Source organism: Acartia tonsa, chromosome 11 (genome assembly GCF_053477335.1).
Source record: "Acartia tonsa isolate MP-2025a chromosome 11, ASM5347733v1, whole genome shotgun sequence".
In the NCBI taxonomy this organism is placed as follows: Eukaryota; Metazoa; Arthropoda; class Copepoda; order Calanoida; family Acartiidae; genus Acartia; species Acartia tonsa.
In genome coordinates this window covers 2,483,303-2,511,076 of record NC_137270.1, presented here as the reverse complement: position 1 = coordinate 2,511,076, position 27,774 = coordinate 2,483,303, and the positions used below count along the sequence as shown (strand labels likewise).

The following is a 27,774-nucleotide window of genomic DNA, read 5'->3' as shown; positions in this document are numbered from 1 at the left end:
TCAATTACAGTTTAGTTGGTTAATGACTTCAGCCCCTCGGGGCCAAATAAACTGAAATTAATCTCATAATTTTTCAATAAAAAGTCCGCGGAAAGCTGTATGTAATACGATGCAATTTGCAATCTTTTCAATTGAAATATTTTTTGATGAAATATTCCTGTAATAGAAAGAAGAACCGGCCCCCATAGAGTGAGATAAACTTTGGGATAGAAACTCTCCAAGCCATGGAATACCTATATATATATAGATAGATAGATAGATAGATAGATAGATAGAAGAACCAGCCCCCATAGAGTGAGATAAACCTTGGGATAGAAACTCTCCTAGACATGGAATACCTATAGATAGATAGATAGATAGATAGAAGATCCAGCACCCATAGAGTGAGATAAACTTTGGGATAGAAACTCTCCAAGCCATGGAATACCTATAGATAGATAGATAGATAGATACATACATAGATAGATAGATAGAAGATCCAGCACCCTTAGAGTGAGATAAACTTTGGGATAGAAACTCTCCGAGCCATGGAATACCAAAAATAAAAAAATTGTGTATATACTAAGGAAATAGTAGCTTTTGCATTATTCCATAAAATTGGTGGCAAGCTTCCAGTCAAATGCGCTTGATAAGTCTAACTGTTCCTAATGTTGACCAAACGCATATTTAAAATAGTTTGACCTAATAAGCACATATGACTGGAATCTTACTCACAAATTTACGGAATTTTGCGAAAGATACAATTCCTTTTCTACGAATAATAAAATAAACTTTAAGACAGAAACTCTCTGAGCCATGGAATACCTATAGTTAAAAAGATATCTAAATAATTATTTGTTGGTCTCTTATTATCTTTCCAATAAACCTACCAAACCGATTAATATTCGTTGGATTAGAACCGGTTCTAAGCCATACTATAAAATCATGTATTGTATCATATTTATACAATTTTTTACGAATAATAAAATAAACTTTAGGAAGTAGGAAACTCTTCAAGCCATGAAATACCTAGATGGATAATTATATATCTAAATAATTTTTTGGTCTGTAATTCTATTTCCAGTATGGCTTCAAAATCTATTAATATCCGTTGTATTAGAACCGGTTTTAGGCCAAACTAAAAAAAATCATGTATTGTATCGTATTATATAAATTTCCTATAATGATAAAATAAACTTTGGGACAGAAACTTTCCAAGCCATGGAATACCTATAAATAGATTCCTGAAGTTAGGATTCAGATGCACACGGTGAATTTGAAGTGATCATCTTTTGGCCAATCATAGATTGGTAAGCTTTGCGCACAGCTGGTTGTATTCTTTGTTACATTCCACGCAATTCTTATGGAAGCTACTCAATTATTACAACACCCTCCGGTCCTAGAGTTTTGGCAAGTGTTCCATATTAAGCCACTCTAATTAATGACATATGAATGAGGAGCATGGACGAGGGAAATCATGTTATAAGTTGCTTGATAGATAGAATTCTTACTACTTGCAAATCTCCCTCCTTACAAAATCCAAGTGTGCTAACCACTACACTGTGGGACATCCTGCGATTCTATTTAATGAAGTAGTAAGTATTTTTTCTGTTAAGATTTTGCTAACCACTTTGAATACAGTGCCCCTAAATGCCAGGGGTTTAGCTGCTAATATTCCAATAGAAAATTAAACTCTCTTGCATGGAAGCTTCCATCAACACGGTATTTCGGACAAGCATATACAAAACATACTTTTAACAAGGATGACAACATCCATAAAAGCGAAGCTCTGAAACTCTTGTGTGTGTCAGAACTGAATAAGCAAAATAAAAATATATAAGTTTTAACAAAATTGAAATCCATCATGTCTAAAATGTCAAAAAGAGATAACCGTTACTGACGAACCAACCCTAATTAAAGAAATTTTTTTTTAAAATGCACTATTTAAAACCTACCCATTATAAAGAATAGCTTGATAACAATGAGAAAATTTCCTTTGTTTTCTCCAGATCTAGTCAAATTTGATGAATTCTTCCAGTGATCAACCTACATAGATAGATAGATAGATAGATAGATAGATAGATAGATAGATAGATAGATAGATAGATAGATAGATAGGTAGATAGATAGATAGATAGATAGATAGATAGATTAATTGAATCAAAATTTATTACAAGTCCTCAAAGTTGTTAAGACAGAGAATAAGAAAACGATATTATGAAACTTTGAGGACTAGTGTAATAAACAGCTCAATGTCCCCAATATAGAAATTTTTTTGAGAGATTTATAAATAAATAGATAGGTTGATAAATAGCTAAGAGTTTTACAATTTCGTTAATTAAAGGCAGTTGGACTTATGTACAACGTTTGATAAAAAGATAACTAAAGATATGTCCAATTGATTGGTCGAACCAAACTTACACCTAAATAAATGGCAAAGTTTTGGTTATTATTCAATTAATATATTCTAGAGTTCTAATTTATAGCACAATTTCTTGTTTTTCATGAAAAGTTAGCAACTTTAAAGGTCGTCTTATGAAGATAAGTTTTCAAATTTTGTACTAAATGCATAATAGCTTAGGAAAACATTCAAATTAATAAGTAAATGGGCGTATTATGTTTGGGGTTAAGTCAACATTCATTTTATATTTAGTTTTCTTAGTCAAACTTTTACATGATATATTTTCTAATATGGCCTCGAAACCAATTAATATTCTCTGGATTAGAACAAGTACAGCTGCGGCACCCAAAATTTATGTTTTGACAATTCTAAAATAAAATTTACTTAAAGATAAACATTTTCTGAAGAAATTGTTTTTCTAGCTTCAAAACTAAGAAAAATACGGCCATTTGAAAGTAAAAAAGGATCTAAAAAAAGATTGTTAAATAAAAGGGTGAAGAATATTTGACTTTGACTCACATATAGTCGGAAATTCATTGCAGAAAAACTGTTATCCCTCTATCTATAATAGAAGGTGAGTTAATTTTATTTTTCCAAGGACTACTCAAAGCGTTATAGAATACTTAAAGTAAGCTTGAGGTATTTTTTTCTTACAGGCCAAATTAGCATAATAGTTATTCATCGCATCGTATTATAGACATCTTTTCGTAAATATTCAAATGACATGTTATATTTTAAAATCATTTTTGTTAGCCTAAGGGTTTTATAAAGTTTATGATTTTCATTTTAATACTCATTGAAAATTGTATGTAATGCGATGCTATATATGTATGATTTTTCAGTGCGGCTAAGAACCGGTTCAAATCCAGAGGATATTAATCGGTTTAGAAGCCATAGTGGAAAACTACTTACCAAAAAGTAGACGGTTATTAGGAAGAATATAATGTTCATCACTTGTAAAACCAATGTGATACTCTGAAAACAAAAATATTTTTAGAAAAGTCTTTTATAGTACAGTATTTATAAAAAATTACGTCATACTGGCCTACAATTGGTAACTAAGTCTGTGTATTTGTCTATCATTAGTCATTTGTATTGTAAAAAAAAAATAAGAAGGACCAAAGAAATCTCCTGCAAAAAAAAAGAAAAAGAAAAGGACCAAGGATATCTCCTACAAAAAAATAAAAATGGGGAAGAAAATAGCATAAAACCACCACAGGACCAGTAGGTATATTCCATGTAGAGTAGAATCCGATCGGTTCAGTGGGTACCGAGATCTTAAGCTTCAGACGGATGGACGGACAGACAGACATCAAGCTACTTTGTATTATTGAGAATACTAGCGGCTTCGCCCCTAGCCTCTAGAGGCTTTGCCCCAAGAGGATTAATCAAACCAATTTTTCGTATTTTAGATTTAAAATAAAAGTAAAAAAAAATTTGGGGGGAGGGGAATTTTTTTTGGGGGGGTAGTTGACCCAACTATTTCAGTTTTAGTTTTAAAAAGAAAAAAATTTTTGGGGAGGGGTATTTTTCATTTTTTGAAATAGTTATAAACCTTCCCGGGACCTATAAGAAGCTACCCTGTAAAGATGAACCCGATCGGCTCAGCGGTTAGCAAGATCCTTCGCTACAAACAAACAGACAGACAAATAGACAGACAGCAATCGTTCTACTTTGTATTATAGTTATGTTTACAGACATATAAACTTTCTACTCTTTCTTCTTTTTGAGAAAAAAATACATACTAAGTTGAAAGCATTGAAAAGTGTCATGTGTGACGTCATACAAAATACTTCTAAAACCACATCTTTTTTAGGGATTCCTTTACCACTTCTTCACTCATCCCTCGTTTTAAGACGTATTTTTTTGACGTCACACCTGTCACTTTTCAGCGCTTCCTAAGTTGTCAACCTGAAAGTACAGAAACTCTGCTGTCTTGAAGAATGTATGGCTATTGACGACCTCCATTTTTGGAGCCCCTATAAAGCATTGGGCAGCTCCCATGTCTGGTCGAGTCCACTCGCAGGCTCCAAATCTAAAGGATAACAAATATTAGAAAAAAATCCTATAAAGTTTCCTAAGCAAACCTATGGTTTTATAAGCTGTACACGTATATCCAATTATTTAAAGTTTTATATATAAACACAAGTTATTTTTTACCATTTTAGTTTTAGAAGACAATTGTTTCACTACTAAATAGATCATCAGTTCCAATTAAGATGTATAAAATCAGAGTTAAAAAAATATATGTCTTTGCATTTTGAATCCTTTAAAGGTACTAAATAATAAGCAAAAAGTAAGAATTATGTGTTAAAAAGTTCTACCCCTTGCAGGGGTTTTTACAACTTATATCCTGAATGGGCTTGGAGAGATTTGCATCTTGATATGCAAAAGGGGAGGTGTTTAAAGGGAATTAGCAAAAATAGGTCATATTTTATCAGTATAGTATAGGAAAAATTAAGAGAAAACTCTAACACCCAGACTTTATAGAATTTAGCCCATTATTCTGACTTAATAGGTATCACAACAACGACTTTTTTTACAACTCCCCTTTGACGTCTTTGCTACAGAACATAGTATCCACATATTTATGATTTTTTTGCATTGGGTATGTTCTATTTTTACCTTATTTAACTAACATGTATAATAGATTATATTTATTTATTACTTTTTCTATTTGCTTTGCAAGTAGAGATAACATACATATATAAGTTTTTACTTATAAAATTGGAGTTATAATATTTATTTATCATAGGGTTTTTATAGACAGTGGTCCGTAGATAAGAAAATAAAAAAAAATAGTTAATTCACACTAAAAGCATATGATTATGTATAGTTTCATTTTTCAAACAATTTTTTATTAATATTAATATTAAAGTCAAAGAATTATTACCAGTTCGTTGGCATCGAAAGCTAACGAAACTGGTTTTAATCTTACAATTTTTTATTCTGATATACACGGAAAGCTGTCTATAATACGATGCAATAAAAGATTTGTATTACCTGTCTATTAAAGATATTATGATACAGATGATCAGTGGTAGCCCCTAAAATAAACATACATTTTTAGTTACATACAGCAAAACTTTTCGATAATTAGGGTCCATGCGTAACGGTTACCTTTTTTAATGCATTAAAATTCTTCTATTGATTTTAAACTTTGCATGTAGATTCCTATAACAGCTAGGTAATATTTAAGAAGCGTAGCAACTCTGTAATAATTACCAGAAAGTCTGTACGTCTATTTACAACATGATGATTTTATTTTTACCTTTTTAAAAACAACTTTTTGTACAATTTTGTTTAGACTTTTAGCAGATAGATTATACTTAGCTGGATCTTTAAATCATTTTAGTGGTGAACCGGATCGGGGTGCGCTAGAGGTGGGCCGACGGTGCGCTAAAGCCGCTGCTAAATAACATTGATTTTTAAAATATTTTTGACGCGGTTACACTCGTCAAGTGTAACTGCCGCGCCAGAGCCGCGCCACTGGGCGGGCCGGTTCGCCTATGCCATTTGGATTTAAAGATTGATATTAGGTGCGCCGATCTAGATCGCCCCGATCTGGCGCACCACTAAATGAATTAAAGATCCAGCTCTTGTGTTTAACCTGTGCATACGCCATGTTGATTAGAAATTTCTTCATTTCATTATCCGAAGCTGCGCTCATAATCGCACTGAACTTCAAACATATACTACAAAAAAAACAAAATTGTTATTAGTATTCAGGGATCTAAAGGGGTAAGACAATGGCCGATCAATTGATGTACATCCCCAATGATGATATACAAAATTACCCCCTTCTTTAGATTACAATTAGTGGTTGAATTGTTTGGACACTCGATAAAATGCACAAGCAAATCAAAATTCAATAAAAGACCCCAAAGCTGTTAAGCCAAGGAATATGAAAATGTTAATATAAAACTTTGGGGACTAGTGTGATAAAAAGCCAAATATCCCCTACCTCTCTGAGTCTACATATATGTTGGTTAGGTTTATAAACGGTCATTTAGCCCCCTTGTCATTCTGCTTCTTTAACTTTTTTTCCAAGTAGGATGGGGACATTGGGCTTATCAGCTTTTGGATCTGTATTAAAAATTGGTTGGTTTGTTCACTTAGTGTACAAACGTTTCAACTACTAATTGTAATCTACAAAAGGGGTAATTTTGTGTATCAACATTGGGGATGTACCTTAATTTATCGGCCATTGTCTTATCCCTTTAGATTTCTGCTTAATTTTCTGCTTAGAGTTTACAGCTCCCGACAAATTTAAGTCTTTGCTTTAAGTCTTTCCATTTTTGAAGAACAGCTTTAAATTTGGACATTATAAATTTAAAATTTTATACTTTTTAGTCTTTATAGTTTACACACAAACATCTAACTACTTTTAGAGGTTTCAAAGCTAAACCTGGTGAAAGCTTTACCTTGCGGCCATAGCATTAATCCAAAACATAAAGGCCAAAAAGAAGTAAAGTGTAGCATATCCTAGCAGTATACAGGCAGAAGATCCTGGCTCCAAGCTACCAGTATTCCTAGATAGATAGGTGTATAGATTTATAGGTACAGTTAAGGATATAGATAGATAGATACATTGATAAATAGATAGATAGAAAGAGTAGCATATCCTAACAGTATACAGGCTGAAGAACCTGGCTCTAAGCTACCAGTATTTCCAGATAGATAGATAGTTAGATTTATAGGTACAGTTAAGGATATAGATAGATAGATACATTGATAAATAGATAGATAGAAAGAGTAGCATATCCTAACAGTATACAGGCTGAAGAACCTGGCTCTAAGCTACCAGTATTTCCAGATAGATAGATAGTTAGATTTATAGGTACAGTTAAGGATATAGATAGATAGATACATTGATAAATAGATAGATAGAAAGAGTAGCATATCCTAACAGTATACAGGCTGAAGAACCTGGCTCCAAGCTACCAGTATTCCTAGATAGATAGATAGTTAGATTTATAGGTAAAGTTAAGGATATAGATAGATAGATACATTGATAAATAGATAGAAAGAAAGATTAGCATATCCTAGTAGTATACAGGCTGAAGATCCTGGCTCCAAGCTACCAGAGTTACTAGATAGATAGATAGTAAGATTTATAGGTGCAGTTAAGGATATAGATAGATAGATACATTGATAAATAGATAGATAGAAAGAGTAGCATATCCTAACAGTAGACAGGCAGAAGATCCTGGCTCCAAGCTACCAGTAGTCCTAGATAGATAGATAGTTAGATTTATAGGTACAGTTAAGTATATAGATAGATAGATACATTGATAAATAGATAGATAGAAAAAGTAGCATATCCTAACAGTAGACAGGCTGAAGATCCTGGCTCCAAGCTACCAGAGTTCCTAGATAGATAGATAGATAGATTTATAGGTACAGTTAAGTATATAGATAGATAGATACATTGATAAATAGATAGATAGAAAGAGTAGCATATCCTAACAGTAGACAGGCAGAAGATCCTGGCTCCAAGCTACCAGTATTCCTAGATAGATAGATCGATAGTTAGTTTTTTATGTGCAGTTAAGGTTATAGATAGATAGATACATTGATAAATAGATAGATATAAATAGTAGCATATCCTAGGAGAATAAAGGTACTAAGAAAGAGAGGGAATGTCTGATTGAGCCAATAGGAGAATCGCATCGGAATTTACATTGGATCTCATTGGTTGAAATTATGTACACATTTTCCTACGAAGGCATGTTTTTTTTCATTTCATACATACATAAAAGTCAGCTGTTAACAGTATATTTTCTTAGTAGAAAGCTTTGCGGAATCAGAATTAATTGCCCAAAAATTTCGTTTACAATTTGAAAGCTTGAAACAAAGTTGGATTCTTAAAAAAAAAGTTAGGCTGGCAACTCGCTGGTGAGGCAAAATTATTTTTGTGAAAAATCCTCCAAAATCGAATAAAAAAATTTACAAAAATGAAATAAAATCTTAAGAGGGTTATTAACATATGATTTTGTTTAATTTTTGTAGATTTTTAATGTGCTTTTGGATGATTTTTCACAAAAATAATTTTGCCTCACTATCGAATAGCGAGTCTATCATTTTTTAAGAATCCACATCAGCTTGAGTCGAAAGTAAACAATACTTTTGTCTGCTAGGAATGTTCTCTCTTAGATTTGACGAAAAAAGGGTTCAGAATATTCTTCTACTCTTCTATTTCTATTCTAGGAGTATACAGGCTGAAGAACCTAGCTCCAAGCTACAAGTATTTTTAGATAGATAGATACATTGATAAATAGATAGATATAAAGAGTAACATATCTTAATAGTATACAGGCTGAAGAACCTGGCTCAAAGCTACCAGTATTTCTAGATAGATAGATAGTTAGATTTATAGGTACAGTTAAGGATATATATAGATAGATACATTGATAAATAGATAGATAGAAATAGTAGCATATCCTAACAGTAGACAGGCTGAAGAACCTGGCTCCAAGCTACCAGAGTTCCTAAATAGATAGAAAGATATTTAGATTTATAGGTATAGTTAAGTATATAGATAGATAGATACATTGATAAATAGATAGATAGAAAGAGTAACATATCCTAAAAGTATACAGGCAGAAGATCCTGGCTCCAAGCTACCAGTATTCCTAGATAGGTAGATAGTTTGATTTATAGGTACAGTTAAGGATATAGATAAATACATTGATAAATAGATTGATAGAAAGATTTTATTTATTAATTAAAGGATTAATTATTGAATAAATGGATATATAAATACAGTATGACCCACGAAAAAGTATCTTTTAGGGTATACAGCCCTTATTTCTTAATGTATCATCAAAAATAGCATATATCCGTGTTCTCTGTACATTTCCACACGAGCATATATATAAAAAATTAATTTTACCTCCATTAACATATAGAGATTTTTAGAGCTAAAGTTTTGAAAAGGTGACTGAGCAAAAAGTAACTTTTAACATAAAACAACTTTTTTGGCAAAATTAAGATAGAAATCCTATTATTTTTGTTACTAGCAGAAACTTTATACAAAAATGAAATAAAAAATTTAGGTTTTAAGTTAAAAGCATTTTTTTATACATATTTTTTGAGTCTTTTTAGTGTAATGATATTTTGAAAAACTTACTTATGAGGCAAAATTGTTTTAGATTAAAAAACAAAATAAATCTTTATGAATATAGCAGGAAAATCGTTTTTGTTTTATAATCCTAACTTTAATAACAAAAAAAGTTATAAGGAAAATAAAATTACATTATAATGATTTTTTAGTCTAAAAAGCTTAATTAACCCCCTATTAAGTGATTGAAATGTCAAAAAAGGGGACGGAGCAACTGTCATAATTAATCCCTTTCATAAATAAGGGTAAGTAAATAGCCTGAAATTTGCAAATAATCAATTCATTCAGTAGTATTTTTTGCCATTAAAAATTTAGTTAACTTGTTTTTCTTTGTTTATTCTTCCATTACCAGAAAGACATAATGTAACCATCCAAAAATAGTGGGAAACAAAAAAAAATTCTTTTTCTCAGTCACTTTTTCAAAACTTTAGCTCTAAAAATCTTCGGTGTTAATGGCGGTAAAATTAAAGTTTTTATATATGCTTGTGTGGAAATGTACAGAGAACAAGTACATATGCTATTTTTTATGATACATTAAGAAATAAAGGCTGTATACCCTAAAAGATACTTTTTCGAGGGTCATACTGTAGATGGACAAATGGATTGATGTATAAATAAACAGATAGATAAAAATAAAAATAGACAAAAAGAGAGTTAATATGTGATTTATGAGGATATATAAAGCATGACTCAAATTTTAGATTTAATAAATCCACAAGAGAAATATCAAATAACATCTCAACAAAAGAACAGTCATAATTATTTATCTTATTGGTCTATCGACAATTTTCCGCGGATATTAAAATAAAAACAAATATAGATTAAAACCAGTTTTGTTAGACCCGAGTAGCCGAATGCCGAAGGCACGGGCTAAAAAACTGGTTTTAATCTTATGATAGTAATTTTTATATTCGTAGAAAGCTGGAGATAATACGATGGTAGACATAGTTTTTTTTTGTATGGATACGGCAAATATTTATCGGTTTCAAAGCCATACTGGAAAAGGGATTCAACAATTTTATTTATTAAAATCAGCAACTAAAATTTTATTTTTAATGTAAATTTTAGCTTACGGGATCACTACATTTATACACCCCTCCCATTACGAGTTTCTTTTGGTTAATTTTATGTAAACTTATATTGTGTATGTATTTTTATGCTTTATTTACATAGAAAGTCCATTACCTAATTCATTATTACAATATTGTTTAAATAAAATAGTGGATCGCCTAAATTCATATTTTTTTTCTTCATATTTTGCATAACTAGATCTAAATAAATGTAATAAAACCTGAAATTCACCCTCAGAAATACCGCAATTTATCTCTATTTTCTTTAATTACCATAGGTTTATTATATCTTAAAATGCTTTTCATAGTAAATAAATACGAATTTTGTGTTTCTTGAAAAAATATATATAATGAAGAAATAGCTTTTAAATGTACTTAACATGACGTTTAAGAGGATCCTGACAATTTATTTTTTACCTTGTTATATATCCCGTAGCCAAAAGTATATAAGTCAACAACAGATTCATGATGAACCCAAGAGTTATCTAAAAAACAATGGATAAATAAGTTTGAGATTCTTGCATGCCCTAATAAAATGTTTCTCGCAACTGACTAATATAACGATACACTTCCCCCCCTCTCTTATGACTTTACACCCATCCCCTCCGGGGATCTAATGGGATAAGACAATGGCCGATAAAGTGATTACAATTGTATACAATTAGGGATTAAAATGTTAGGACACTCAATTACTAACTTAACTAACCAATCAAAATTCAATAAAGGTCCCCAAAGTTGTTAAGTCAACGAATAAGAAAAAGTTAATATAAAAATCTGGGGACTAGTGTAATAAACAGCCCAATTTGACACCTCCCTCCCAGGATATATATTTACCTTTCCAAACAGGGGTCTATGAAGGTCTGAATCAATGGCATAAGAAATAAGGGTGATCACCAGGAAAACTGAACTTATCAACAGGGCACTCGGGTAGAATACCATCGTGAAATCCTAAAATAATAAATCGTGTTTGAATGTTAAAGGAATCATCAAGCAAAGTTTGTATTCAATTGGACAATTCTAAATTAATGGAAAGATCTAACTGTTAAAGACGGATGGACGGAAGTACCATAATTATAGAAAAAGCTTCGCTTTGAATAACATGGACGATCACATCCATAAAAGCCAATCTTACAGATCTTAAATGGATCAAATATACATGCCTATTTAGATATTTTGTTTCCCTCAAAGTTCCTATTCGAGCACTGAATCCACCCTTGTTTTTATATAAATTGAACATAATAGGGGGGGGGGGGGATAGTAGGAGAATTTAGTGCTTTATAAGCACTTTAATAAAGAGCACCAAGCTTATTCAGCTTATAATAACAAAATTTTCTAATATTTTCTTAATAAAATTATTCTTTAGTTTTTACTAAAGAAAATACAAATATTGCAATTCAAATACAGCCAAAACTACCATTATTAAATATCTATTTTCAATGGGATAAAATAATGCAAAAAAATTGAAGAGACATGTAGACCAGGGAGTAAGGGAGTTGATAATGGATCGAATATTCAATTTTTAGGAGTCTCAGACTTTGAGTACTAGCTTAAAGGGAATGTGCAAGAATTTAGCAGGTTCTGACTGACTTTGGGCAATAGCGCATCAATGCTGCTAACTCGATGAGTTAGTTTTGAATATAGCAGACAAGTATCAATAAACTTAATTTCTAGCAGACGGCGGGTTTTAAAAATTTGTTTTCTCTAAAAAATATCATTTCATAGATAAAAACTTTATTGTGATATTTGTATAATAAACAATCTAAGAACCCTTAAATTAAATTCTTTTATATGGTGGTTTTTTAAAGTTTAGGAATATGGGTTGAACGAGTTCCAGTGATATTTTTCTAGTAATTAATTACAGAATGGTTACATCAGTCTGTTGTACTGGTAATCTAATTTTCAATTGAATGTTTTTTTTCTTATTTAACAGTTTTTCTAGATTTGATTATCATACCCTTTACAATTTTCTTCAAATTTTCTGGATAAATCTGGATTTCATGGCCTTTTAGCAGAAACTCTGAAATTGAATTAATTGCCCATTGTCCCCTCCCTTACTCCCTGCATGTAGACACCTTTAGTTATGATCATAAAGTATCTTATATGTAGCTGATCACATCAGATATTTTTTCATTTCCAAATATACATAAGTCCTGACATTTACACCACTAATTATAGAAAAAAAATGTACAGATACGCATTTAGAGTTACCTACTTGTTATTCTTTATTGTTAATTGAATAAAAAACAAGGATGGCAACATCCATAAAAATAAAGCTCAACTGACCAGTAATGCAAACGAACATTAACAAATATAAAACAAAAACTTATTCTAGTTCTAATTTAAGTTATTGTTATATTATCCTTTACAGGATGAGAAGTTGCAATGTAAAGGAGAAACATGTTGGTTCAGTGGTAAGCGATATCCTTCGGTACAGACAGACGAACCGACCGATAATATGCTACATTACAGCTAACTACGTCTATTGTCTATTTCCTTTTAATTAAGAAAAAAATATTTCTGTCCAGGGAGGGAGGGGACATTGGGCTGGTTATTAAACTAGTCACCAAAGTTTTATAATAACATTTCTTATTTGTTGGCTTAATAACTTTGGGGACTTATAATAAATTTTGATTTGTTGGTGAATTACATTGAGTATTCAAACGTTTCAACCAATAATTGTAATCTACTGAAGGGTTAATAGTGTGTTTCATCACTGGGTATGTAAATCAATTTATCAGCCATTGTCCTATCCCTTTAGATCCCTGGTTTCTATCTCTTTGTTTATTTATTTGTATAATCCACATTTTATGTAGACTTTATCTTAAAATAATGTTATTTCTAGACATGTTTCTCTGTTTTCATTCTTTTTTATTACACATTTGTTAAGAAAATCATTATCTTTCTATCTATGTATGTATGTATGTATCTATATATCTATCTATCTATCTATCTATCTATCTATCTATCTATCTATCTATCTATCTATCTATCTATCTATCTATCTATCTATTTATCTATATATCTATCTATCTATCTATCTATCTATCCATCTATCTATCTATCCATCTATCTATTTATTTATTTATCTATCTATCTATCTATTTATTTATTTATCTATCTATCTATCTATCTATCTATCTATCTATCTATCTATCTATCTATCTATCTATCTATCTATCTATCTATCTATCTATCTATCTATCTATCTATCTATCTATCTATCTATCTATCTATCTATCTATCTATCTATCTATCTATCTATCTATCTATCTATCTATCTATCTATCTATCTATCTATCTATCTATCTATCTATCTATCTATCTATCTATCTATCTATCTATCTATCTATCTATCTATCTATCTATCTATCTATCTATCTATCTATCTATCTATCTATCTATCTATCTATCTATCTATCTATCTATCTATCTATCTATCTCTCTATCTATTATACCTTATCTCTGGTGTCATCAGCTTCATCCCTGGTACAAATCATAAAGTTTGTCTCAATAATGCTGGAATTAACTTCATCCTCCATGTGAACTAGTATTGGGTATTACTTTCTTATAATCACAAACAGGCCTCTTGGGGCATCTTAAGGATTAAAAGGGGGGGGGGGGAGGAGTTCAAAGAGAGAGGGGAAAATGGGCCGTTTATTACAGTAGTCCCCAATGTTGAATAATAACATCTTTTTATTCATTGGCTTGACAACTTTGGGACTATTATTAAAGGGGCAATATTGTGTATCAACATTTGAGTTGTACATCAATTTATCAGCCATTGTCTTATCCCTTTAGATCCCCGCCTACATTATAAAAGCAATGCCAGTGGTCATAAAAAAAAGTAATATATTCCTAGGCAGAATTCGTCGGCTGTATGGTGGCTAAACTTGAGTTCTGTGTTGGATATGGGGATACTCCCCACTAGCTCACCCTCTGCATTTATACTAAAACATATATAGGTAGGTAGATAGATAGACAAAATTCGTCGGCTGTATGGTGGCTAAACTTGAGTTCTGTGTTGGATATGGGAATACTACCCACTAGCTCACCCTCCGCATTGATACTAAAACATATATAGATAGATATATAGACAAAATTCGTCGGCAGTATGGTGGCTAAACTTGAGTTCTGTGTTGGATATGGGAATACTACCCACTAGCTCACCCTCCGCATTTATACTAATACAAGGATGATTTTGCTATGTGAAGGACAGAAAAGCTATGTTTTGCAAGATTATGCTATGTGAAGGACAGAAAAGCTAGGTTTTGCAAGATTATGTTATGTAAAGGACCAAAAAGCTATAATTTGCAAGATTTTGCTATGTGAAGGACCAAAATGCTATAGTATGCAAAATTTGCTATGTGAAGGACCAAAAAGTTATAATTTGCTTTTCGATTTATCATGCAGAGTTTGAAATCGATAGGACAATCATAACATAGAAAAGCTTTGCTTTTAACAAGGAGATTTTTTTTCATTTATAAATAGCGCATATGAAAAAAAAGAACAATAAGTTTTAATGTAGATAATAGATTTAATATACATAAAAATCTTTAGTGTTAAGGATAAAGAAAAAGATATAAAGATAAATAGAAAAGAGCGAAATAGCGAGTGAGAGAGAGAGAGAGAGAGAGAGAGAGAGAGAGAGAGAGAGAGAGAGAGAGAGAGAGAGAGAGAGAGAGAGAGAGAGAGAGAGAGATAAAAGTAGATAAACAATATAATGCAAAATTTCAAAAGAAGTAAGTTCTAAATAAATTAACTTTTATATAATCAAATTACCATGACCCAATCCTAAAAGTACAACATTTATTTATTAAATCAGAAATATTTTTAAAAATCATGAATTTAAGTCCCTTTCTCTGATAAGCAAATGCAATTATAAATAATTATATGTTAAGCATATTTTTATGCATATATATATGCTTTATGAATAATTATTAAAAATTGGTGGTGACAATTTTGGCTAGTCTCGAATAGAAGACATTATACATGATGAGATCTTATTTTGATATATTTCTGAACCAAATTTACTTAATGATGTGTATTACGCCCTTCAGACAACCAACCCTTTGATTGCACAACCTTTGCCTGGATGTCCTTACTATGCATAGTAAAGAGTTGCACCTGTTTTAGACCTGTTTACATTTCCCCTACTCTAATTATTTATGCTGCACACCTGACATAGCAGCAGAAAGGACAGGATGTATGTTTCTCTGTGTGTTTGTCTGTACTAAAGGATATCGCTAACCGCAGAACCGATATGGTTTTCCTTTACAATTTAAGTCCAGTAGAAATTTATGAATATTTATTAACTATATAACTAGCCTCTCAAGAGAAATCGACCCTAAAGAAATACCCAACCTAAAAATTTTTTCTTGTCAATTAAAAAACTGAAAATGAAAATGGGTTGGGGGGGGATCGCCGTCCCACCTCAAGGGCTTATGGGGCCTCAGCCGCTTGTAATCTTTTGAGTGAGGAGAGAAGGGTAGGACAAACAGACAAAAAACCGCATTAGAATTGCATTATATCTGCGCTACTAAAATAATAGAAAACAGTAAAAGTGTCGAACTATGACGTCAGAAAAAATTAACAATTAACCAATGAGAGGCCGCTATATATTTTACCACAGTGAATACTGGCTTCTTATTGGTTAATTGTTAATTCTTTCTGACGTCATAGTTCGACACTTTTACTGTTTTCAAAATAATACCTTGTATTCATGTAGAAATAGTTGGCCTGGATATAATGATGATATCTGCTGGGACAATAAAACCTGCCCGGGCTATCTCTCAGCTTTAATACCTATATTTAAAAGGAATAAAATAGTCTGATAAATATCTTTAATACAAAATAGAACGATGCCTGTCTGTCCGTAAGGTCAATCAAACCGCTGAACCGATTTGACTATTTTTTTAGGTCTTGCGGTGGATTTAATCTAACATCTTATAGAAGACTAGACATTATTTTTAAAGCAGCTTATACATAGGCGTCCAAGGGGGGGGGGTAATGGGGCAATTACCCCCCCAATTTAAAATTTACCCTTACCCTGGGGGTGCCGTAGGCACCCCCAACCATTTGGGGGGGGTAAATATCCCCCCCCAAAATAGAAAATCTCTAACAAAAGAAATTTTTGCGCGCTTCGCGAGCATAAAAATACTAAATTTTTGATAAAATTTAACTTACCCCCCCAAAAAAAATTTTACCCTGGGGGTAAATTTTGGGGGGGGTAAACAAATTTTACCCCTGCCAACAGATTTCAGGGGGGGTAATTACCCCCCCCAAGCAAATTTTACCCCCGGGGTAAAAATTTTGGGGGGGGGTAAAAAAAATTTGCGGCGCGCTTCGCGCGCCATTTTACCCCCCGCAAAACCGAATTACCCCCCCCTTAAAAAATTTTTACCCCCCCCCAAAATAAAAAGCTTGGACGCCCCTGAGCTTATAGTGCCTACTAGAAATGGCACCATGAAATACAAATGACGTAAATTTTTAGTATGAACTATAAGCTGCTTCTTACCTTTCCTTTGTCGGTTGTGTAGGTTAGGAAGTTGATTTCTGTGTTGGAGTTTGGAGGCGCACACACCTTCTTGGGCTGAAATAAAATAATATCATCAAAATGGTTTAAATGGCCTTCCAATTGAGACCATCATCCTTATAATAATGTAACAGAATGTTTGTTTGTCTGTTTGTCTTTACCGAAGGACCTCGCTATCCGCTGAAGCGATATGGTTCTAATTTACAGGTTTAGAAAGTTAATTTCTGTGTTGGAGTTTCTTGGGCTGAAATAGTAATGTTTTCAATCCACAAGGACGTCAAATCCATAAAAGCTATAAATAAAACCCCAGCCTTTTCAGACATACTTCGGCCTCTCAGGGCTAACAAAATTGGTTTTAATCTTATATTTTTTACTTTTTATCAGGGGAAAGCTGTCTATAATTCCATGCGATAAATAACTATTCTCCATAATTATTTTGTGCGTGTTTTTGTGTATGTTTGTAAAGTATACATTTTCAAATATCCTAATATTTTAAGGTAAATAATGTTTTTATAAGGTTAACAACATCCATAAGTAATTGTTGTAATACGATGCTATGAATTTTCAGTATAGCATAATAGAATAGTTATTTCTCGTATCGTATTATAAACGGCTTTCCGCGGATATAGAATGTACAATTATAGCCGGGGCACCACGGGGCTAAAAAAACTAGTTTTAATCTTATGATTGTACATTTCTATATTCGTAGAAAACTGGATATAATACGATGCTAGACATAGTTTTTTCGTATGGATGAGAACCGGTTCCTATCCACCGGATTCGAATGAATACGAGAAAATATATTACTAAATATTTTGACTTTATGTGTTCAATTATATAATTTTCGCAAATGAAAAATCGCAATTCCTCAAGTTAAATTTACAAATATTTATACTAGAGTAGAAATAAAGTTTGCAAAAATACCCTTTTTCGCCATTTGAGTTCTATCAATTTATGTTATTAATTAGATTTGCCTCTAGGGGCTTTTCCCCTACAAGTTCATTGGAGAATTTTTTTGTAAACGTTTAAAATATTGCAAATTTTTGAATAGGTTGATATGATTTTTATATATATATATTCATTTCAATTTTTTTCTTATTTTTGCCTTAAGCCAATTTTTTTAGTGTGGTAATTTTTTTTGGGTGGGGGGGGGGGGCGGGATGGAGAAGTCCCCCCCTTTCCCGGCCCAAGACATTTGCATAATATGATAATACCACCGTAGGACCAGTATCAATATTCCATGATGAGTAGAGTCAAATCGGGGGTATTTGTAGTATACTTTGGAAATAAAGGATAATAATTCAAGTTTGTGTGTATATAATTTTACAACTTGTAAAGATTTGATGTAATCTTTTTTATTGAAGAAATAACTATAAAAAGTTAAAGGCGTCTTTATTTCATTACATTAATTTTACTCTTTCCCTTATCCTAATATAAAAATTATTTTTTGTCTGAATATTTGGGTGGTCTTCCTTCAAGTACGTAGACATGAAGTTAACCCCACCCCCTTCCCCTTATTTTAAAATAGATTGAAAATAAGAGTGAGATATAAAAGTTAGAAAATTAACATATACCTCTTTAAAATTCTGTCAATTTTAATTTTAATGATTTATAATCGATCGACTATATGGTATTAATAAAAACTGGCCTGAACGACTATCTGCGCTGCCTAACCTTTTGGGGCTACCCAGTACTTAGTGTAAATATAACCTAACCTAACTGACGTAAAGTTATAAACAATCAAACTATGTAAGTAGAACCCCCAAAGTACAAGGGCGAGGGGAGTTTAACAGTGGTCAACAAGGTACAAGGTACAATATTTTATCACATAATGACTGTACATAAATACATACAAACAGACAGACATTTTGACAGAGTGGATGCAAGAAATCTAACCTTGTCAAAAAAAGGTGTCTAAACACTGCATTTTCTTTACCCAGGTAAGTAAAAAGTGTTAAATTTGTCAGGGATCTAAAGGGATAAGACAATGGACGATAAAAGGATGTACATCTCCAATGATGATACACAAAATTACCCCTTCTGTAGACTTAAAATAGTGGTTGAAACGTTTTAACATTCAACTTAATGGACCAATTAAAATTCACTAAAGTCCCCAAAGTCGTTAAGCCAACGACTAAGAAAACGATATAAAAAACTTTGGGGGCTACTGTAATAAACAGCCTATTGTCCCCTCTCTCTCTATCAAAAAGGTGTCTAAACACTGCATTTATTCTATACCTGGATAAAAAAGTGTTATGAGTAAAATTAGTCGAGGGTCTAATGGGATAAGACAATGGCCAATAAATTGATGTACATCTCCAATGATGATACACAAAATTGCCCCTTCTGAAGACTAAAACTAGTGAATAAAACGTTTGAACACACTACTTAATGAACCAACCAATTCAAAAGTCCCCAAAGTTGTTAGGACAACGACTAAGAAAACGTTATTATGAAACTTTGGGGACTACTGTAATAAACAGCGCATTGTCCCCTCTCTCTCTATCAAAAAGGTGTCTAAATACTGCATTTATTCTATACCTGTATATAAAAAGTGTTTTGAGTAAAATTAGTATAAATAATGTTCAGCTTTGTTTATGTTTATAGGTGTCCTACAATTTTCAGGGGTGGAGGGGACATTAAAATGTTATTACACTAGTCCCCAAAGTTCTATAATAACATTTTCTTATTTGTTGGCTTAACAACTTTGGACACGTTTACTGAATTTTGGTTGGTTTATTGGAATGTGGGAGTGTCTAACGTGTCACTAAATGTAATCTACAGAAGGGGTAATTTGTGTATCATCATTGGGGATAATTTTTTACGGCCTATGTGTTATCCCTTTAGATCCCTGTACAATTTTAGATGATATTAGAGGGATATTGAGTAATATTTTATTTTTGTAGTAAGGAAAAATCAAGAGGGTTGTATGTTTGCCCTTAAAGATCTTAAAAAACGGAATGACTGATAAGTAAGTATATGTTTATTTTATTATATTTTATAAACTTCAATTTTAGATGATGTTAGAGGTAATATTGAGTAATCTTCCATTCTTGTATTAGAAAATCAGGGACGTCCAAGCTTTTTTTATTTGGGGAGGGGGGGGTAAAATTTTGAAAATAAAAGTTTTTTTTTTGGGGGGGGGGTAAATTTTATTTCATAGAGGCATTTTTTTTTATTTGGGGGGGTAAAAATTGAAAATTTGGGGGGGGGGGTAATCACCCCTGTACCCCCCCCCCCTTGGACGTCTATGTTAGAAAATATCTGGGAATTTGTCTGTTTGCCCTTAAAGATCTTAAAACGACAAGCCACAATAGTACAAATAATTTTAAACTTTGTGTATTTCAATTATTATTTATTGAAAAGTTTAAACACTAAACGTTTGAACCAACCAATAATGAGAGTATCTATGACATATTATTTAGCATCTAAAAAAAGAATACGACTCTAATCAAAATCTAGTGTTTTGATCGTCTGTTTTTCTTCATAAAATATATTTCTGTAAAACATCTAAAGAATATTTTTAAAGTTTTTTTTTTATAGTTTTCAATATTTCTGCGTCATAAATTTTAAGATGGCAGCTGCGATTAAAGAATTGAATGACAACATAATAAAAATACGCGTGCGAATTTCGAGCACTTCTCTAACTCATTCTCAAGAGAAATTACAATAATTGAAAAAAAAAATTTCCTCGAATAGAGACTCCTCGTAACATTGCAAAGTATAGTAGCAATTTAATAGAGACTTCATCGCAACATTGCAAGGTATCTTATTATTTTTTTTAAAACACCAAACATTTAAAGTGCCACTAGAGGCCTCTAGGGGCGTAGCCGCTAGTAATTATATAAAACAAGAAAGAACTGTCAAGTTAGACGGTTGGACAAACAAATATCAACACTAGTAGAATATCATAACTTAATAAGCAGAATTTTAAAGTCTATACTAAAGTGCTTAAATAGAGGATACTATTTAAGCACTTACACTTATAGTTATATATTTATTATAACTAACTGTTACAGGAATCATCATGCAAAAGTTTGAAATCTTTAGGACAATTTTAGGACATGCCTAAATAAATGCTAAGAGCTATCCGTTACAAACAGACAGACGTTGGCCGATAAATTGATGACACACAAAATTATCCCTTCTGTAGATTATTGTTGGTGGCTTAAACGTTGTATCACTCAACTTAATGAACCAACCAATCAAGATTAAATAAAAGTCCCAAAAGTTGATAAGCTAACGAATAAGAAAATGTTATTATATAACTTAGGAGACTAGAGTAATAAAAAGTCCAATGTCCCCCCCCCTTCTCCCTGACTATAAATGCTGTTTTGTCTACACTCTCTCATACTTGTATAAACTTTCAACTTTCATTACAGGAAGGACATCTTGTAACTTTTAACATCAGTTAAAAAAACAGATTTCCAAAAAAAATTAATATCTTAATAGGATAAATAGCAGAGGATTTCTCTTAGGTAGGTGGTGTTATCCTCCCCCAAATTAGTTATAAAACTTCCTAGGACCTACTTGAAGCTACCCTGTAAAGAAGAAGGAGTTCAGATAGACAGACAAACAGACAGAGATCCTGTTACTTTATTTTTAGGATTTCCTTATAAACAAACAGACAAACATACATGACTTGAATTAAACCCTATAGACATGCATACAGTCATCCTATAACTAGAATCTAACCCAACCTGGTTATGTGATTCTAAATCACATCTATGGACAGTCCAACTTCTATCTCTTTGTCTAACATTGCGTATAAGACAGACAGACAAACATCCATTGCTTGAATTTAAACCTATAGACATGCATACAGTCATCCTATAACTAGAATCTAACCTTACCTGGTTATGTGATTCTAAATCACATCTATGAGCTGTCCAACTTCTATCTCTTTGTCTAAAATTGCCTTTAAGACACACAGACAAACATCCATTACTTGAATTTAACCCTATAGACATACAGACAGACATCCTATTACTATAATCTAACCCTACCTGGTTATGTGATTCTAAATCACATCCATGGGCTGTCCAATTTCTGTACTTTGTCTAACATTGCCGTTAAGACACACAGACAAACATCCATTGCTTGAATTTAACCCTATAGACACACAGATACACATTCTATTACTAGAATCTAGCCCTACCTGATTATGTGATTCTAAATCACATCTATGAGCTGTCCAACTTCTATCTCTCTATCTATCATTTCCTTTAAGACGTAGAGACAAACATGCATTGCTTGAACTAAACCCTATAGACATACAGACAGACATCCTATAACTATAATTTAACCCTACCTGGTTATGTGATTCTAAATCACATCTATGGATATCTTTTTGTCTAACTTTGCCTATAAGACACACAGACAAACATCCATGGTTTGAATTTAACCCTATAGACACACAGACAGACATCCTATTACTAGAATCTAACCCTACCTGGTTATGTGATTCTAAATCACATCTATGGGCTGTCCAACTTATATCTTTTTGTCTAACATTGCCGTTAACGTTGCCTATAAGACACACAGACAAACATCCATGGTTTGAATTTAACCCTATAGACACACAGACAGACATCCTATAACTATAATTTAACCCTACCTGGTTATGTGATTCTAAATCACATCTATGGATATCTTTTTGTCTAACGTTGCCTATAAGACACACAAACAAACATCCATTGCTTGAATTTAACCCTATAGACATACAGACGGACATCCTATTACTAAAATCTAACCCTACCTGGTTATGTGATTCTAAATCACATCCATGGGCTGTTCAACTTCTGTCTCTTTGTTTATTATATGCTTTAAGACACACAGACAAACATCCATTGCTTGAATTTAACCCTATAGACATACAGACAGACATCCTATTACTAGAATCTAACCCTACCTGGTTATGTGATTCTAAATCACATCTATGGATAGTTCAACTTCTATCTCTTTGTCTAACATTGCCTATAAGACACACAGACAAACATCCATTGCTTGAATTTAACCCTATAGACACACAGAAAGACATTCTATTACTATAATCTAACCCTACCTGGTTATGTGATTCTAAATCACATCTATGGGCAGTCCAACTTCTGATCTTTGTCTAATATTGACGTTAAGACACACAGACAAACATCCATTGCTTGAATTAAACCCTATAGACATACAGACAGACATGCTATTACTATAATCTAACCCTACCTGGTTATGTGATTCTAAATCACATCTATGAGCAGTCCAACTTCTATCTCTCTGTCTAACATTGCCCTCTGGGCAACATAAACGAATACAGACAACCTAAAATTAAGAAAAAAATTATCGTTCACATATTTTTAGTACCAAAGTAAAAGTGTTTTTGCCTCTGTTCCTGTCTGTCTTCGTGTCTGTCTTTCTGTCTGTCTTCATGTCTGTCTTCATGTCTGTCTTCGTGTCTGTCTTCGTGTCTGTCTTTCTGTCTACCTTTCTGTTTCTCTTTCTGTCTGTCTTTCTATCTGTATTTCTGTCTGTCTTTCTGTTTTTATTTCTGTCTGTCTTTCTGTCTGTCCTTTTGTCTGTTTTTCTGTCTGTATTTCTGTCTGTCTTTCTGTTTTTATTTCTGTCTGTCTTTCTGTCTGTCCTTTTGTCTGTTTTTCTGTCTGTATTTCTGTCTGTATTCCTGTCTGTCTTCCTGTCTACCTTTCTGTCTGTCTTACTGTCTGTCTTTCTGTCTGTCTTCTGTTTGTCTTTCTGTCTGTCTTTCTGTCTATCTTTCTGTCTGTCTTACTGTCTCTCTTTCTGTCTGTCTTACTGTCTGTCTTACTGTCTGTCTTTCTGTCTGTCTTTCTGTCTGTCTTTCTGTCTGTCCTCCTGTCTATCTTACTGTCTGTATTTCTGTCTGTCTTCCTGTCTACCTATCTGTCTGTCTTACTGTCTGTCTTTCTGTCTGTCTTCTGTTTGTCTTTCTGTCTATCTTTCTGTCTGTCTTACTGTATCTCTTTGTGGATGTCTTTCTGTTTATCTTTCTGTCTGTCTTACTGTCTATCTTTCTGTTTGTCTTTCTGTCTGTCTTTCTGTTGGTAGTCCTGTCTGTCTTCCTGTTTACCTTTCTGTCTGTCTTACTGTCTGTTTTTATGTATGTCTTTCTGTCTGTATTCCTGTCTGTCTTCTTGTCTACCTTTCTGTCTGTCTTACTGTCTGTCTTTCTGTCTGTCTTTCTGTCTGTCTTTCTGTCTGTCTTTCTGTCTGTATTTCTGTCTGTCTTGAAATGTTTGGATACTCAACTAAATGAATATCAATATCTGAGGACTATATTAGCAACAATATTATAATACTTACACAATCCCTAGGGTGTCCAGGTATAGTACAACAAGGAGCATCTATAATTAACCAATATCTGAGGACTATAGTAGCAACAATATTATAATACTTACACAATCCCTAGGGTGTCCAGGTATAGTACAACAAGGAGCATCTATAATTGATCAATATCTGAGGACTATATTAGCAACAATATTATAATACTTACACAATCCCTAGGGTGTCCAGGTATAGTACAACAAGGAGCATCTATAATTAACCAATATCTGAGGACTATAGTAGCAACAATATTATAATACTTACACAATCCCTAGGGTGTCCAGGTATAGTACAACAAGGAGCATCTATAATTAACCAATATCTGAGGACTATAGTAGCAACAATATTATAATACTTACACAATCCCTAGGGTGACCAGGTATAGTACAACAAGGAGCATCTATAATTAACCAATATCTGAGGACTATAGTAGCAACAATATTATAATACTTACACAATCCCTAGGGTGTCCAGGTATAGTACAACAAGGAGCATCTATAATTAACCAATATCTGAGGACTATAGTAGCAACAATATTATAATACTTACACAATCCCTAGGGTGTCCAGGTATAGTACAACAAGGAGCATCTATAATTAACCAATATCTGAGGACTATAGTAGCAACAATATTATAATACTTACACAATCCCTAGGGTGTCCAGGTATAGTACAACAAGGAGCATCTATAATTGACCAATATCTGAGGACTATAGTAGCAACAATATTATAATACTTACACAATCCCTAGGGTGTCCAGGTATAGTACAACAAGGAGCATCTATAATTGACCAATATCTGAGGACTATATTAGCAACAATATTATAATACTTACACAATCCCTAGGGTGTCCAGGTATAGTACAACAAGGAGCATCTATAATTGACCAATATCTGAGGACTATAGTAGCAACAATATTATAATACTTACACAATCTCTAGGGTGTCCAGGTATAGTACAACATGGAGTATCTATAATTGAACAATATCTGAGGACTATAGTAGCAACAATATTATAATACTTACACAATCCCTAGGGTGTCCAGGTATAGTACAACAAGGAGCATCTATAATTAACCAATATCTGAGGACTATAGTAGCAACAATATTATAATACTTACACAATCCCTAGGGTGACCAGGTATAGTACAACAAGGAGCATCTATAATTGATCAATATCTGAGGACTATAGTAGCAACAATATTATAATACTTACACAATCCCTAGGGTGTCCAGGTATAGTACAACATGGAGTATCTATAATTGACCAATATCTGAGGACTATAGTAGCAACAATATTATAATACTTACACAATCCCTAGGGTGTCCAGGTATAGTACAACAAGGAGCATCTATAATTAACCAATATCTGAGGACTATAGTAGCAACAATATTATAATACTTACACAATCCCTAGGGTGTCCAGGTATAGTACAACATGGAGTATCTATAATTGACCAATATCTGAGGACTATAGTAGCAACAATATTATAATACTTACACAATCCCTAGGGTGTCCAGGTATAGTACAACAAGGAGCATCTATAATTGACCAATATCTGAGGACTATAGTAGCAACAATATTATAATACTTACACAATCTCTAGGGTGTCCAGGTATAGTACAACATGGAGTATCTATAATTGAACAATATCTGAGGACTATAGTAGCAACAATATTATAATACTTACACAATCCCTAGGGTGTCCAGGTATAGTAGAACAAGGAGCATCTATAATTAACCAATATCTGAGGACTATAGTAGCAACAATATTATAATACTTACACAATCTCTAGGGTGTCCAGGTATAGTACAACATGGAGTATCTATAATTGAACAATATCTGAGGACTATAGTAGCAACAATATTATAATACTTACACAATCCCTAGGGTGTCCAGGTATAGTAGAACAAGGAGCATCTATAATTAACCAATATCTGAGGACTATAGTAGCAACAATATTATAATACTTACACAATCTCTAGGGTGTCCAGGTATAGTACAACATGGAGTATCTATAATTGAACAATATCTGAGGACTATAGTAGCAACAATATTATAATACTTACACAATCCCTAGGGTGTCCAGGTATAGTACAACAAGGAGCATCTATAATTGATCAATATCTGAGGACTATAGTAGCAACAATATTATAATACTTACACAATCCCTAGGGTGACCAGGTATAGTACAACAAGGAGCATCTATAATTGAACAATATCTGAGGACTATATTAGCAATAATATTATAATACTTACACAATCTCTAGGGTGTTCAGGTATAGTACAACAAGGTGCATCTATAATTGATCAATATCTGAGGACTATAGTAGCAACAATATTATAATACTTACACAATCCCTAGGGTGACCAGGTATAGTACAACAAGGAGCATCTATAATTGATCAATATGTGAGGACTATAGTAGCAACAATATTATAAAACTTACACAATCTCTAGGATGTCCAGGTACAGTACAACAAGGCGCATCTATAATTGACCGTTCAGTAACACCAATTTCGGTTGTGTCCTCCAGTAAATCTTCTAAAACAAGAACATAAAAAGTTATTTATTGCATCGTATTATAGACAGCTTTCCGCGGAGAAATGAAAAATGAAGTTTTTTATATTGCCCCTTAAAAATGACGTCATACTGGTCTACCATTGGTCAATTAAAATATATACTGGCCTGCTATTGGTAATTTAGTTGGATGACGTCATTGTATGACGTCATTTTGTATGGGCACCATCAAGTGCTAATGAAAAAATGTAAGATTACAACCACATTTGTTAGCTCCGAAGGGCCAAGGGTTTTCATTTTAATATGCGTAATTTTTTCAGTATAACAGAGAACCGGTTCTAATCCAGAAAATACTAATCAGTTTCGAGCCATACTGGAAATAATTTTCTGATACTAATTTGAATATAAGATATACATGGATATATTGACAGGGGAAAATTTGTCGTAAATTTATTATATGGACCTCTTTTCTTGGTAAGTTTGTTCAGCCAGTGGAAGGGAAAGGGGGTTGGATGGAGGGTGCTGTTATTTTAGCCAGCTTTAAGCATAACTTTATCAGAGCACATGAAAAAAATATATTACATTGAGTAATGCCATGACATAATACAAGCAGATATGAACATAGAACCTATCTTTCATTCAACTATCCCTCCCTCTATATTTACCTAAAGAATAGCTAGACTCTACATGGAGTAATGCCATGACACAGTAGAGCCAGATTGGAACCTGGACCCGTAAATACATTTTCCTCGATTTTTTTATCTAATATATTCAAACATTTTTATATAGAGAAACTTCT

At 32.7% G+C, this 27,774-nt stretch overlaps 1 protein-coding gene across 1 annotated transcript; it reads right to left on the bottom strand.

Annotated features, from left to right (window-relative positions):
- Positions 1-27,774, bottom strand: LOC145332442 (putative G-protein coupled receptor Mth-like 1). Its single transcript, XM_080177434.1, has 17 exons — positions 27,641-27,774; positions 26,905-26,999; positions 23,322-23,417; positions 17,088-17,162; positions 16,284-16,375; positions 14,433-14,520; positions 14,029-14,121; positions 11,408-11,521; positions 10,991-11,058; positions 6,805-6,912; positions 5,991-6,075; positions 5,384-5,427; positions 4,292-4,415; positions 3,293-3,355; positions 1,935-2,025; positions 109-233; positions 1-51 (listed from the first exon to the last, which is right to left on the bottom strand). The coding sequence occupies exons 1-17, from the start codon at positions 27,717-27,719 to the stop codon at positions 1-3; spliced, it is 1,491 nt and encodes a 496-aa protein (XP_080033560.1). The 5' UTR covers positions 27,720-27,774.